Here is a 15260-nt window from a genome sequence, read left to right as displayed (position 1 = left end):
GACATGAGTAGCTCTTGCCACTTTCAATTTTTAAAAAGTAGCCTACATGTAAAATAAGGTTGGAGAACCCATATAGTATGATCGTGAGTAGTGTGAATGAAATTCAGACATTCAACATTCAGCATTTATCATCACATGACCTACCAGCATCAGTTCACTTCACTCCAATTCATACATATTCTAGTGTGACCTAGTGTGTCATTGGATAGTAAAGCGTCAACCGTATGTGCACTTGTGGGTCATCTGAGTACATCTCATCTACTGTTTTTCCAATACTATTAATTTGGATATACTACTCTGCTCACATGTTGTTTACACACACTATATAATAGAGAGGCCTGTGAATGCACTGACATTCATTCATTCATTTTCTTGTCGGCTTAGTCCCTTTATTAATCCGGGGTCGCCACAGCAGAATGAACCGCCAACTTATATAGCACGTTTTTACGCAGCGGATGCCCTTCCAGCCTCAACCCATCTCTGGGAAACAACCACACACACATTCACACACACACACTCAAACACTATGGACAATTTAGCTTACCCAATTCACCTGTACCGTATGTCTTTGGACTGTGAGGGAAATCAGAGCACCCGGAATAAAAACCCACGCAAAGTCAGGGAGAACATGCAAACTCCACACAGAAACTGAATGCACTAACAATGTCAATTTAATAATATATAAGGTATTTAAGAAGTAAAAAACAAAATTGGGGTAGGGGGTGGGGGTGGTAACCACCCCATAAAGACATTCTGCAAACAATTGATGTAAAAGAAAAAAAAGCTATGCTATATAAAGTTTTCATCTTCTAAACTTAAGTGACACAGTGGCTCAGTTGTCAGCACTGTCACCTCACAGCTGGTTTGAGTTCCATCTGGGACAGTTGGCATTTCTGTGTGGAGTTTGCATGTTCTCCCATGTTGGCGTGGGTTTCCTCCACAGTTTCCCCCACAGTACAAAGGCACACGGTATAGGTGAATTCAATAAACCAAATTGGCCATAGTGTATGTGTGTGAATGAGTGTGTATGGATGTTTCCCAGTACTGGGTTGCAGCTGGAAGGGCATCCACTGTGTGAAACGTGCTGGATAAGTTGGCTGTTCATTCCGCTGTGGCAACCCTTGATGAATAAAGGGATTAAGCCGAAGGAAAATGAATGAATCAACACTCAAAATCATTCCACATTTACACAGATTTGTTTCAAAAATCTGTGAAGAAATATGTTCAGGATTGCATGATTCAGGATTGGTAGAGCTACGCATCGATGAATTGGCTCTTCAGTGTTTGAACTCTCAGTAATGATTAAATCACACTGAACTGAGCTAAACTGAACTGAACTGAACTTAAACACTAAAACCTGAACAACACTGTTCCAGTTACTGAACCACACTGTTCCAGTTACTATGACCATTTATGTGAAGCTGCTTTGACACAATCTACATTGCAAAAGCGCTATACAAATAAAGCTGAATTGAATTGAATTGAAATAGAAACAAGTCTACAAATTCTGTCTGGCCCTAATTACTGTAAACTGAATCAAAGTAAACTAATGCCAACATAACTGAATATAAAGTGTAGCTAAAATAGACTCCACTGTGTGCTTAAAAGAAGGGCTTTATCATCCTTTGTCTTCATTAAAGATTTAGCTTATGAAATTCAGCTGTGAATGATGTTCACTCAAACAGCCTGAAGTAAGAAATCCAGATACATAATGCATATATAAATGTAGAAACTGAAGTGGAAAATCACTTTACAGCATACATCAGCATGTTATACTCATTTCTGAATGACTGTGTGACATTAAAGTCTGTAATGATTGCTAGTTAAATTAAGTATTCGAACAGAAACCCTTATTTAAAATTCAATTACATTATACACAGTGTAAATGCTGCCTTGTTGTAAGACACCAACCATTTGACCCGTAGTGTATGGTTTTCTGTTGTACGTTGTATATTTGTTGTGCCAAAGTACAACAAACCACAACGTCATAAGACCTTAATAGGTTAGATTATTAGATTTAGATCACCAGTGTCTAAGGACAATGTTTTTTTGACGTTCATTAATGACGTAAAATGACGTTGATATTTGGTTGAGTTTAGGTTGTGTTGAAAATGACCAAAATCCAATGTCAAGCCAACATCTTACACCAATGTCATATTGACATCAAATACTGACATTTATTTGTCGGGAATGGCAACCAAAATCCAACATTTGGTAGATGTCATATTGGTAACGTCCACACAACATCAAGCTGTACCATCATTAGACGTTGATATTTGGTTGTTTTAGGTTGGGTTGGAAAGTAGCCAAAATGCAATTTCTGCCTGACGTTGGGCATTGACATCGGCCTGACATTGGGTTCAGACCCGATTTTTATTTCCAAACAAAATCTAATGCCTCACGACGTTGGGGTACAATGTCAATCTGCCGTCATGTTGACGTCCTGTGCCTGCTGGGCTATAATGTATACCTGTCAACATTGGGATGTGACAATAAGGGATATGCCCAGCATAATAGGGGATAACAATCCACCCCCCAATAAATTAGCAAACAGTTCATATTATAAAAATTAATAGCTATTATCAAGAAATAGAATCAAGTTATCAAATCTCATTAACCTTTTTTTTCACTGTATAGCTCACACATTCTGATTAAAGTGCAACGAATGAATCTCATTTATTTGGATTTTCTGTTTGATTACATTAAATAACAGAAGTGTCACTTTAAAAATGCACACATCTAATGTTATGATGAAAGCATTCGATTGTTTCCTAACTTTTTATGTGCATTTAGGACAAAATTTGTTGTGTTTAAAAAAAAAAACAGCAAGATCGCCATCTTAAGATGTTATTATTATTAATTATGTGTATATGTCTGCTTAAACAGCACCGAAAACCTAGACTTTCACTACGCTTCAAATCACATGTAAAGAATCTGTTTGGGAAACAGAGTCTATTTATCACTATGTAGCGCGTCAGCTGACAACCACACACCGCTACATTACTGTTTTTAGGATTGCACAGGAGGGGCGACAGCACCTGTAATGAAAGCGAAGGAAATCCTGCCGTTTTATATTTATTTCACCGTGTTTTCATGCCTAAATAAAATGAAAAAACAGAACAGATTCACATTTAAGAGTGAGGGGCGCCCCCTGATGGTTCAGTAGGTTGCTTATAGGGAGGATCAGCTCTTAACTGTTTATTGTCACTCTTCAGAGAAAGATACGGGAAGAAATATGGGAAAATACCTTTATGGAATGATAACGGGATATAACTGTAAAATACGGGAGGCTCCTGGGAAAAACGGGAGGGTTGACAGGTCTGTTATAGGCTAATGGTGTACATGTTCAAATTAATGTTCAATCTTAGTATCAACTGTCTGAAAGCTGGACATCACATACATGTGAATGTTTTGTTCTCGACCTTGTGAAGTGAAGCCTGATCTGAATGTCCATGTGTTCATATATGTCAAATGCTGTTTGATGTAACTGACAGATGAAGTAGGGCAATTACATGGTCCAAAATTTGTCTCATGTATTTTTAATTGCATTAAGAGATAAAGAAGAAATGTTTCATTTGACTTGCTCATTCTCTGTACATTATTATAAACATTAAGGATGTATGTTTCTGTTCTCTTGTAGATATGTACAGGTTGGAGCTGGTTGGTGGTCTGGGTGCCATCATGCTGTTATTGGGGATCTTCACCGCCATCTATAAGTGCTATAATGTGGAGATCATGCTGTGCTACAGACAACACTTCGGCAGCGATGAAGCAGATGATGGTATGTCTAATGATAATAATAATAATAATAATAATTATTATTATTATTATTATTATTATTATTATTATTATTATTATAATAGTTATTATTATTATTATTATTATTATTATTTAACTAATTAAAATAATGCAAAATAAATAGAATTATTTATTTTTCACGTTTAAGTATTAAGCTATTTCTATTAAAATATCTATTTTTTATATTAAAATGGCTTAAATATATTTTCTCACTGTTACCTCGCTTCCAGGGGGATTGTTGATAAAGCTAATTTAATATGATACAGTTTACTTTTATTTATTTGCTTCATTCAGCAAATCATACATTATCTTAGACTCCATCTGATCTCTAATGCATGGCCTTTTCACAAGTATGCCTTCGTAGTGTAAATACAAATAATAGTTATTTAAATAAAAATAAAAAATGTTACCAATGTGGTTATATTTGAAACTATGCTTCGTAATGCACGTGTTAATTTTAGATTAATTTTAAACCTATGCTTTGCATTGCTAACTATTTATATCAGTGAACCAAACCTAACAAATTTGTGAGGTGTAATTAGCTACAAAGCAACAAGTTACTGTAATTAAAATAGAAAGTAAAAGTAAAGTAATGGATTACAGTTAATTTATTTGTAAAGTAAATACAGTTATTTATAACATGCCTTAAATACTGTACATAAAGTGAAATGTTCTGTATAAGTCAGTTGAGAGAAGTAATTGTTGTTGTTTATTTATTTATTTATTTTTACTATTTTTTTGTTGTTGTTTTGTTATACAAATTTATTTTTCAGAATATTTCTGTTTCCACTAAGAATTGTTAAATTTTTCCATCAATCGCATATGCTTAAAAACCTATGTCAGTCAATCTAGGGCCATATACTTGCAAAATAAAAGAAAGTTTTGGAAACAAAAAAAAAACAAAAAAAAAACAAAACAAATTAGTTTTTTGCAAACAAAAAAACAAATAAATAAATGCAAATCTCCAATAATCGCAAAGAGAAAATAAATGAGAAATAAAAAAAATGTATTGTGCTAACAAAAATAAACAACTACAAAGGGAAAATTAATCTTTGAGAAATAAAAATGAAATTTGCTAACTAAAAAAAATACAAATAAAAATCAAGCAAAGCAAAAAACTAAAATATGTGCAATAAAAATAATTTCGATTGCATTATAATCATTATTATTTGAATAATTTTCATTTAGTGGTGTAGTCTAATTGACACATGGTTTGTTTGTAAATATAGTTTAAACCATAATGAAAATGAGTTTTTAATTTACTTACCTTCAGTCCAAAATGGTGATAACATTGTTTTTGTTCCTCAGCAGAACATAAATGAAGAAGAATACAACAAAAAATAATAATGATAGTTATAATAATTTATTCGCTTATTGTGAGTAAACAATTAGGAATTACAATGTGTATTTTATTTATTTATTTATTTATTTATTTATTTATTTATTTATTTATTTATTTATTTATTTATTTATTATTCATTTGTTTGTTTGTTTGTTTGTTTGTTTGTTTATGTTTTTGTTTATGTATTTATTTTTTATTTATATATTTATTTTATTGTTTGTTCATTTATGTATTTTTATATATTTATTTATTTACTCATGTATGTATTTTTATTATTTATTTATTTCCTTATTTAACTATTTGTTTGTTTGTTTGTTTGTTTGTTTACTTATATGTGCATTTATATTATTTATTTTTTTACTTATTTACATATATATATATATATATATATATATATATATATATATATATATATATATATATATATATATATATATATATATATATATATATATATATATATATATATATATAATTTTTTATAATATTTTTTTATATATTTTTTATAATAATTTTTATATATATTTTTTTTTTTTAATAATTTTTTTTTGTTTTTTGTTTTATTCTGGTCGACAAAGAAAAAAAAGTATTAAGTACATGAAGAAAAATTTTGAATTATCACTTAATAAAATTAATCAATTAAATAATAAATTTAACATATTTTTCCTTCAATGTAACTTTTGGCTTATGGAGTAACACAATTTATGTAATAATATAAGTTGACTAAAAGTATTTTTAATCAATAAAAGTTGATAATATGTGCAACTTATCTTTTTCTTTCAGGCAACAAGGAATATGACGCCTACCTCTCTTATACCAAAGTGGATTTGGATTCAGTGGAGCAGGAGATGAGCGAGGAGGAGCAGTTTGCTCTGGAGATTTTACCTGACGTTCTGGAGAAACACTATGGATATAAACTCTTCATTCCGCATCGCGACCTCATACCCAGCAGCAGTAAGAGCATCTTCCTGCCAGTTCACATCTTTTCATTTCATTGTTTTGAGTGCTCAGTGGTGATGATTTGTAAAGGGCCATTCACACAAAACACGATACGGCTGTTAAACCTGCCAGACTGCAGACAGCAGGGGAAATGCGAGATCTAGAAATGTGTTTTTCTTTCAGCTCAACTGCGTTTTTAGAATGTGGTGTCATGCAAGTTATGGCAAAAAGACACCAATATAGAGATTAAAAATGTCCATCCATCATGCATTAACATTGGAAAACAAAGTAAAAAAAAGCACAGTAAAATGGAAACACATTTGGGAGCCATTTATACAGAAGACATTTAGAAATCCGATAGATGGTCATATATAAGCAAATATATTAAAAAAAATTATAGTTAATATATCTAAATTTACATATTTTTAATTCCAATGGACATGGAGACGTAAATATACACTCACCGGCCACTTTATTAAGTGCAACTGCCCTGTTCAACTGCTCATTAACGCAAATTTCTGATCAGCCAATCACATGGCAGCAACTCAATGCATTTAGGCATGTAGACATGGTCAAGATGATCTGCTGCAGTTCAAACCGAGCATCAGAATGGGGAAGAAGGGTCATTTAAGAAACGTGGCATGGTTGTTGATGCCAGACGGGCTGATCTGAGTATTTCAGAAACTGCTGATCTACTGGGATTTTCATGCACAACCATCTCTAGGGTTTACAGACATCATACCATCTTCTGGGGGCTACCTCCAGAAGTAGAATGTGCCATCTCATAAAGCGTGAATCATCTCAGACTGGTTTCTTGAACATGACAATTCGCTGTACAGCATTCACTGACAGTTCACTGTACTCAAATGGCCTCCACAGTCACCAGATCTCAATCCAATAGAGCGCCTTTGGGATGTGGTGGGACGGGAGATTCACATCCTGCAGCAACTGCGTGATGCTATCATGTCTTCAGGATTCTGAAGTCAAAAGGGGGTCCAATCTGGTACTAATAAAGTGTACTTAATAAAGCAGTCAGTGAGTGTGTATAAAGTATACAGGGACTTGAAAATTTATTGTCCCCCTTACTGATTTCTTATTCTTTTTGTTCTTACTCTGTGCATGTGTCACACTTGAATGTCTCAGATCATCAAACTAATTTAAATAATAGTCAAAGATATCCCAATTAAATGCATCATGCAGTTTTTAAATGAAGATATTAAGAGAAAACTTAATCCAAAACTACATAGCGCTGTGTGAAAAAGTGTTTGCTTTTAAGACATTACTTAAATGGGACCTGTCTGACAAAGTGAAGTAGACCAAAAAATCCTCAAAAGCTAGACATCATGCTGAGGTCTAAAGAAATTTAAAAAGCAAATAAGATAGCCTTTATAAACTATATAACCTTTTCCAGACTGGTAGATTTCAATTATTTTCTTTCTCATTTGTTTTTGAATTTCTTTGGATCGCGATTTAATCGAATCTCTTGGTTTTGAGAATTTTTGGAAGAAATCGGGGATGGGCGTATGTGTGTTAGTATACAGTGACATTGGAAATGGTTTAAAAAAGTTCAAAGTTTCTATATGTGGATTGTTTTGTGGTTAAAAATTCGTGATTCGGGACAGAAGAAAAAATGCAAGATCTATAAGCATTTTTACAAGAACTTATTTTAGCTGTGGGCACCACATTTTATAAAAAAAAAACAAAAACTGTCATGTGTGAGATGTCCAGATGTCTTGCTATTACCAGAACAGTAATTTTTAAGCTCTACTTTTTGTAATAAGCAAAATTTTTCAAGTGTACAAGAATTCTTAGTCGAGTTTAAATTATTTAGATAGCTCTTTTTTAGATTTAACAGCGATGTAAGAAACCTCTGGATTATTCATTCATTCATTCATTTTCTTGCTGTGGGAGTGCTCTTTGTAACGTTATTATGTGACCAATGACCAAAACAGAACGTCCTCCTCAAGTCATATTGGAAACGTTATTAATTGACTAAAGGAGGAACATCTGGAAACGTTCTATTAATGTTAGAAAGGTTCTCTTTGTAACGTTATTTTGTGACCATAGAATGACCAAAACTGAACGTCCTCCTAAAGTCATACTGGGAACGTTATTTTATGACTAAAAGAGAACGTTTTAAGAACATCCCTAATGTTCTGTAAAGGTTCTGGACTTTCATTACCTTTAGGAAACTTTCAGGGAATGTTGCGCAAGGTTGCGAGAACGTCGCCTCCTACCTGGGTACCTACTGCGCCACTGCCTTGCCCTACCTCTGGATTAGATGAAACACATTGTTCAAACATGCAACCACAGAATGACCAAGAAGAATCTAGAAATATTCCAGAGAGATGTGCAATACATTAACATTATAGCATGTTCTTTTCATGGCTGCTGCTTAATTTGAATGGTCTGCATGAATTTCTGAGTATTTTATGCATTATTTAAAAGCATTTCAAGATACCCAGCAGTGCAGCGTCTGCTCTATTCAGCAATGTAAAGCATGTGTGGGCATATTAAAAACCAAAGATATCTCTGCATTGCTTCTTACAGATCTTGCCAGTTGCTTATTTAAGATGCAGAGAGTTTTTTTAAAGCATTAATGATCTCATCTGCCGCGGTTTCAGAACAGAAAAAATTAAAATAAAAAGCCCCTGAGCACTTCAAGTTTTGTTACTAAAGCCCTGGTCAGATCTCACGACTTAAGCCCCGGTAAGATTACACGAATTAGGCACAATTTCCTTGACGTATAGGACGGTTGCACGATTTGTAAATGACACATGGGCGTCGTGATACAAGATTCAATTGTTTCTTCTCGTGTAATGTGCCATAGTTCAGGACAACCGATACCATGTCTGCGACGCCTCACTACACCAAGTAGGAGCATGTACAGCAAGTCTAGCATGTTTAATTTAGCTACCATCTTCACGACGAGTTCCGTCACATGGATGACACTGTGCAATTGGAGCTCATCATTTCTCAGTTATATCAGTGGGTGCTGCTGTTAATGCACTTGTCAGGTAATCAAATAATAGGCTGCATGCATATTTATGGCTTACTTATGGGTAGGTCACGGGTGGATAAGATCCATCAATAGAAGTAAATGTCCCCCAACACACTCATAATCATTACTATGATATTTACTATGCGATATTTTTGCACGTGCTTGAGCGTGGAATAGGCCATAAGCACATATATATATATATATATATATATATATATATATATATATATATATATATATATATATATATATAGTTGAAGTCAGAATTATTAGCCCCCTTTAGATTTTTTTTTCTTTTTTAAATATTTCCCAAATGATTTTTAACAGAGAAAGGAAATTTTCACAGTGTGTCTGATAATATTTTTTTCTTCTGGAGAAAGTCTTATTTGTTTTATTTTGGCAAGAATAAAAGCAGTTTTTAATTTTTTTAAAACCATTTTTGGGACAAAATTATTAGCCCCTATAAGCAATTTTTTTTCAACAGTCTACAGAACAAACCATTGATATTGAATAACTTGCCTAATTACCCTAACCTGGGTAATTAGTTAGTTAACCTAATTAACCTAGTTAAGCCTTTAAATGTCTCTTTAAGCTATATAGAAGTGTCTTGAAAAATATATAGTAAAATATTGACTGTCATCATGGCAAAGATAAAATAAATCAGTTATTAGAAATAAGTTTTTAGACTATTATGCTTAAAAATGTGCTGAAACAATCTTCTCTCCATTTACCAGAAATTGGGGGAAAAAATAAACGGGCGCTAATAATTTAGGGGGCTAATAATTCTGACATCAACTGTATGTATGTATATATATATATATATATATATATATATATATATATATATATATATATATATATATATATATATATATATATATATATATATATATATATATAAATATAAATATATATATATATATATATATATATATGTATATATATATATATATATATATATATATATATGTATATATATATATATATATATGTATATATATATATATATATATATATATATAAATATATGTTTATATATATATATATATATGTATATATATATATATATATATATATATATATATATATATATATATATATATATATATATATATATATATATATATATATATATATATATATATATATATATATATATATATATATATTATTAGGCACCGGCACACCGTGGTTATGCCCCTGTAAAAAGGAATTATAAATTTGATCCTATCCTAATGAGTGCCCTTAAATAATGTAGCCTAGTTATTAGTTGTCTGCAAGCATCAGTGTTTATTGAGATTAGAATACGATTTAAAAAAAAAACAAAAAAAAATTGAAAATGAGATAAGAAAAATATTGTTATAGCAATGTGACTGCTTTGGGAAATAACACTCGTTGTAGATGTCACGCGATAACTGTTCATGAAGGAAAGTGTAGTCTGGCACATTTGCTACCCACGACAAGTCAAGATTTTATCAAGAAAAAATTGCATGATCTCACATAGTGACTTTTGTAACCGACAATATAAATTGTGTGATCTGACCGGGGCTTAAGATGAGTCCAAACTCAATAGTTGAGCAACAATACTGAAATACACTTGATATACTTTTATAAATTGCTTTTCTGCACTTTCTGGTCATCGGAAATCAAACCTATTTAAAAAGCCAATTCTCTTGAGTAACTGGAGTAAGGTGTATATTTTAGTTGTCGATGTGTTGCACATTTTACAAATACACATTTTGCTGCTTTAAAGGTGCAGTAGGTGATTGTCTTCAGAAACATTTTGTTGTTGTGCTGGTTGAAAGTCTCTTCACATTCCAATAGTGATGACTGAAGTAAATCATCTAATTGTGTTTATATGTATTTTTATATTCTGGATAAGACATAAAATAAAAAAAATTCATCCAATTAAAAATTGTCGGGCCGACAAATAATTCAATTACGACATATCTCAAACTGTCTGTCAACAAATTTAAATTTGAATTTCTGCGCAGCCTCTTCAAGCAGACAGATATGTCACTCGCGCGCACATGTAAAGCACGCATCTACAGCTGACAGAGAGACGTCATTCGCAAACTCTGCATCAACCTGAACTTCTTTCTAAAAGACCAACGTGGCCTTGTATGGATGAAATCAAAGACCATAAAGGCAGAATTAAAACATTTCTAAACCCCAAATCAATATCTGAATTACTTTTGCACGCTGGAGGGAAATGACGTTATGCAGTTCAAAACAATGATCTGAAGGGTGACACAACGGCTTAAGTATTTTTTTTTCGACAGTTATGCTTTATAACTAATTTAGCCACACAAAGCTGATGTAGACTGTGTTCTTGTTTATGAATGTGTTTATATGCACGGTAGTGTTATTCAGCCACTGAAAATGTCCGGCAAAAGTCTGGCTATTTTCAAGTTCATGGAGTACCTTTTACTGCATCAATAATATAGTTGGTTAAACAGACCTGAGCATTCGTTTAGTTGTTAAAGTGAAAAGGTGAGATGAAAACAAGCAATGTACGAGGATCAGCAAGCACAATTGAAAATGTAAAGTCACTCGTTATCTTGGTAACGTAAACACGTGTAATGTAAAAAGTGACAGGATATTTCTGTTAGTAGCTCTGCTTTTTTATCTAATTTTTATTTAGTTTAGTTTAGAAAACATAAGTAAATGTGTTCTTCCGCCTAACCAGCTTTACTGAGGTGAAGTTGGATTTATATTCACACATTTGTTCATTTTCAAAGTGACAGCCTGTGATACGTTCACGAGTCATGTGTGAGAATGTGTACGCGTTCACAAGTTCATGACTTAAGGAGGCGTAGCTTTAAACGGCAGGGGAGGCTCATAACATTTCTAAGCTATTATGCTAATGCTAGAATCCTGGTAGATCACCTACTGCACCTTTAACGTTTTAGTTGAATTTAAATGCATTTTTTCTAGTCATCTGAATCAATAAACCTGTTTACCTTATTAAAGTAGATTAAAACTGCATAAAAACATGTTGTTATTTTATCATTAAATTTTTTTTTACAATGCAAAACAAATTCTTGTAAGTATAATTCTTGCAAATATGGCCAGGGGTGTTCAGTTCATCTGGGTGGTCAAATTTATATTTAAATGATCTATAATTTTATTATTAAAAGTGTTGGGTAAGTTGTTTTAAAAAATATATATTTTAAATTACTGACTACTACTGGGAAATTGTAATCTGATTACATTACTGTTTACTTCATGTAAAAAGTAATCAGATTACTAATTACTTTACTTTGAAGTTACTTATAAAATACACCTTTTAAAAATACAACATAAACTGCAGCTCTTTCTGTAATTTAATATTCACTGAAAAAAACATTACAATGGGTTGATCACAGCAGCACTTTCATCATTTACTTGTTCCAAACCGGTTTGTCTTTTATTTTTTTAACACAAAAGAAGACATTTAGAAGAAAACTGGATACCTGTAACCACTGTCATCCATAGTATGCAAAAGCATTGCTGTGTTTGGGTGTTCAGTGTTTGTCTGAAGTAATTAGTCTACCGAAATGTGTATATTCCATACAAAGTATGAAGCTGATCGGTCAGTTCTTGTTACATGACTCGCGGTTTTCAACTAGGTGTGCCTGGGAAATTCAAGCATGCGCAATATGATCGATGTGTGTGTGAGCTACAGCTACACTTATCTTCACATTTAGAAGATACCTTCACTCCGGATCCTGCAGTTTAGGCTGAGTTTAGGGCACTTCTTGGTGATGAGTATTGTCGTAGAATACTTTCTATTCAAGTGCTTGAACAAGATGCTGGTCTTTAGAGACTGCAGTTCACAGTAATACTTTTGTTTTTATGCTTAATGAAATCAAAGTAATGTCTGTATTTCCACATAAAGGAGCCACCAGTCACATCAACAGCTATTTCAACTCGCAATATTTAACAATTAAAAAAAGGCATGCTCATTAACTGACGTTGCGGTGGAAAACGTGATTTAAAAGAAGCCTTTTTTCCTTCTAAAAACTATATTTGTAACGTAAGAAACACAATTGCATTGACTTTTGGAACTGTAATCAAATTACACACATTTAAAATGTAATTTGTTGCTTTACTGCATTCTCTAAAAATACAGTAACGCGTTATGGCTGATTTATACATCTGCGTCAAGCGCAAGCGTAGGCTACGGCGCAGCCTACGCGTGGATGCATAGCTCTCGCCGTGGCCGTCAGCCTCGCTCATGTGCACCTCTCAAAAAATGTAACTACAAGTTGCAATGATGCATATAGCGCAAGCTTTGTGATTGGTTGGCTTGGTAGAGCTGACGAGTGTGGGCGGAACTAAGAGCCGTGCAAGTCCGTTGAAGCGAGTGTTTACAAGTGTGGAGTCCTGTGAAGGAGCTCCAGATAAAAAGTTTTGTTTTGTGTTTACCTTGTGATTAAAGTTGTTGCACGCCCGCAGGTTCCTGCCTCAAAATGAGCGAGTTTAAACCACTTGTACATTAAGGAAGCGTTCAGAAAAAACAAAAGACCAGCAAAGAAACTCGACACTGAAGAACATAAGCACCTCACTGCCAGCTAGCGTTTCAGAAGTGTTATTGCAGAGCAACAGAAACAGTGCGCAGAAGTATGAATGCACAGCTATGTGCGTTGCATGCGCCGTGGGTCACGCCGATCACTTGACGCAGAAGTATAAACCAGGCTTTACTGTGGACCGCTTTACACCCAACTCTGGTTTATTAATATTATTTAAGAAACAGATCAGAGCAAACTATTTCTTAACTATTTAAAGGACAGACCTCCTCATACATCTTGTTTTTATGTTCTTTGGAGGCATCAAGCGTTGATTAGGGGATTTAGACCCCCCAAACCCCATGTATTTCGCATACTGTGTATAATCAATCACTTGCTAGTATGAAATGCATGGGCTTGATTGGAAAATTAAATGAACCTGCGGTTATGTGAGCAGTTGATTGCACGTCTGTGAACAAACTGCAGCTGACCTCGTCTAACTGACTTGCAGTCTTTGTTCGTTTGGCTTAATTTTGTAATTCAATTCAGCTTTATTTGTATAGCGCTTTTACAATGTAGATTGTGTCAAAGCAGCTTCACATAAATGGTCATAGTAACTGGATCAGGGTAGTTCAGTTTTTAGTGTTTAAGTTCAGTTCAGTTTAGCTCAGTTCATTGTGGTTTGAAATCATTACTGAGAGTCCAAACATTAAAGAGCAAATTCATCGATGAGTAGCTTTTCAGATCCTGAACCATGCAAGCCAGTGGCGACAGTGGAGAGGGAAAAAAAACTTCACCAATAGGAGAGTGAAGAAAAAAAAACCTTGAGAGAACCAGACTCAGTTCGGCACGACCATTTTAATTTCTCCGCTGGCCAAAAGTCTTGTGCAGAGCTGCAGTCTCAGCAGTGGAGGCAGGAAGCTGGCCTCAGCGAAGACTCGTCAGTGTAAAATGTATCTGAGTAAAAGTGTAGAAGCTATTGAAGAAACATAGTCGTGTAAAAGTGAAAGTTGTCAGTAAGTAAAAATAGCCTACCCGCAAAAAATATTTAAGTACTGTAATGAAGTATTATAAAGTAGTATTATTACATTTCAGCGACAATGGTATATACGTGACACTGAAGTATTGATCTACTGTCACTCTATATGGGTGGAGTAATATGCAAGGGTAAAAGGCTGTACGAAAGCAGATATTGCACAATATCTCATGGCTGTTAGCCAATCAGATTTGTATAAACACATCTTGTGCGAACGACATACGATCGTGTGACTTATGTGTCGCATGTGCACGACATACATATTGCGTACGCATGACATGTTTATTATGTGCACACACAAATATTTATTTTTCATTTTTTGCACATAACTTTAGGGGCTTCATTCAAACACACTCACTCTGAATAGGAAAAATATACAAAGGCTTCAGACAATGCTAACTATAATTCCAGTAAGCTATCAATGGGTTAAAATTTATGTAAATATAAAAAATAATAAGAAAAAAAACTATTCTGGTATAATACAGGGAAATCAATTTTCAGTTATTAAGCATTTATAGTAAGGAAGCTTATAGTGTTAACCAGATTACACATTTTTACTTGTATTTTTATTTGTAGCAGTTTTACATTTTTACCTTTAAAATGACACATTTTTACAGTTTGTTTGCGAGTTAGGTTGTCTTGAGCAGTGTTATG

The 15260-nt window shown here is 33.4% G+C and overlaps 1 protein-coding gene across 2 annotated transcripts in view; it reads left to right on the top strand.

Annotated features, from left to right (window-relative positions):
• il1rapl2 (interleukin 1 receptor accessory protein-like 2) overlaps nt 1-15260 on the top strand; it is a 593182-nt gene that overhangs the window by 565995 nt on the left and 11927 nt on the right. For both annotated transcript variants that reach the window (XM_068213146.2, NM_001142584.1), the window contains 2 exon segments: nt 3641-3781; nt 5924-6094. In XM_068213146.2, coding sequence (XP_068069247.2) covers nt 3641-3781; nt 5924-6094 — 312 coding nt within the window.

Source organism: Danio rerio, chromosome 14 (assembly GCF_049306965.1).
Source record: "Danio rerio strain Tuebingen ecotype United States chromosome 14, GRCz12tu, whole genome shotgun sequence".
Lineage (NCBI taxonomy): Eukaryota > Metazoa > Chordata > Actinopteri > Cypriniformes > Danionidae > Danio > Danio rerio.
Note: the sequence above shows the minus strand (reverse complement) of the source record. Positions and strands in the feature narration are given on the sequence as shown.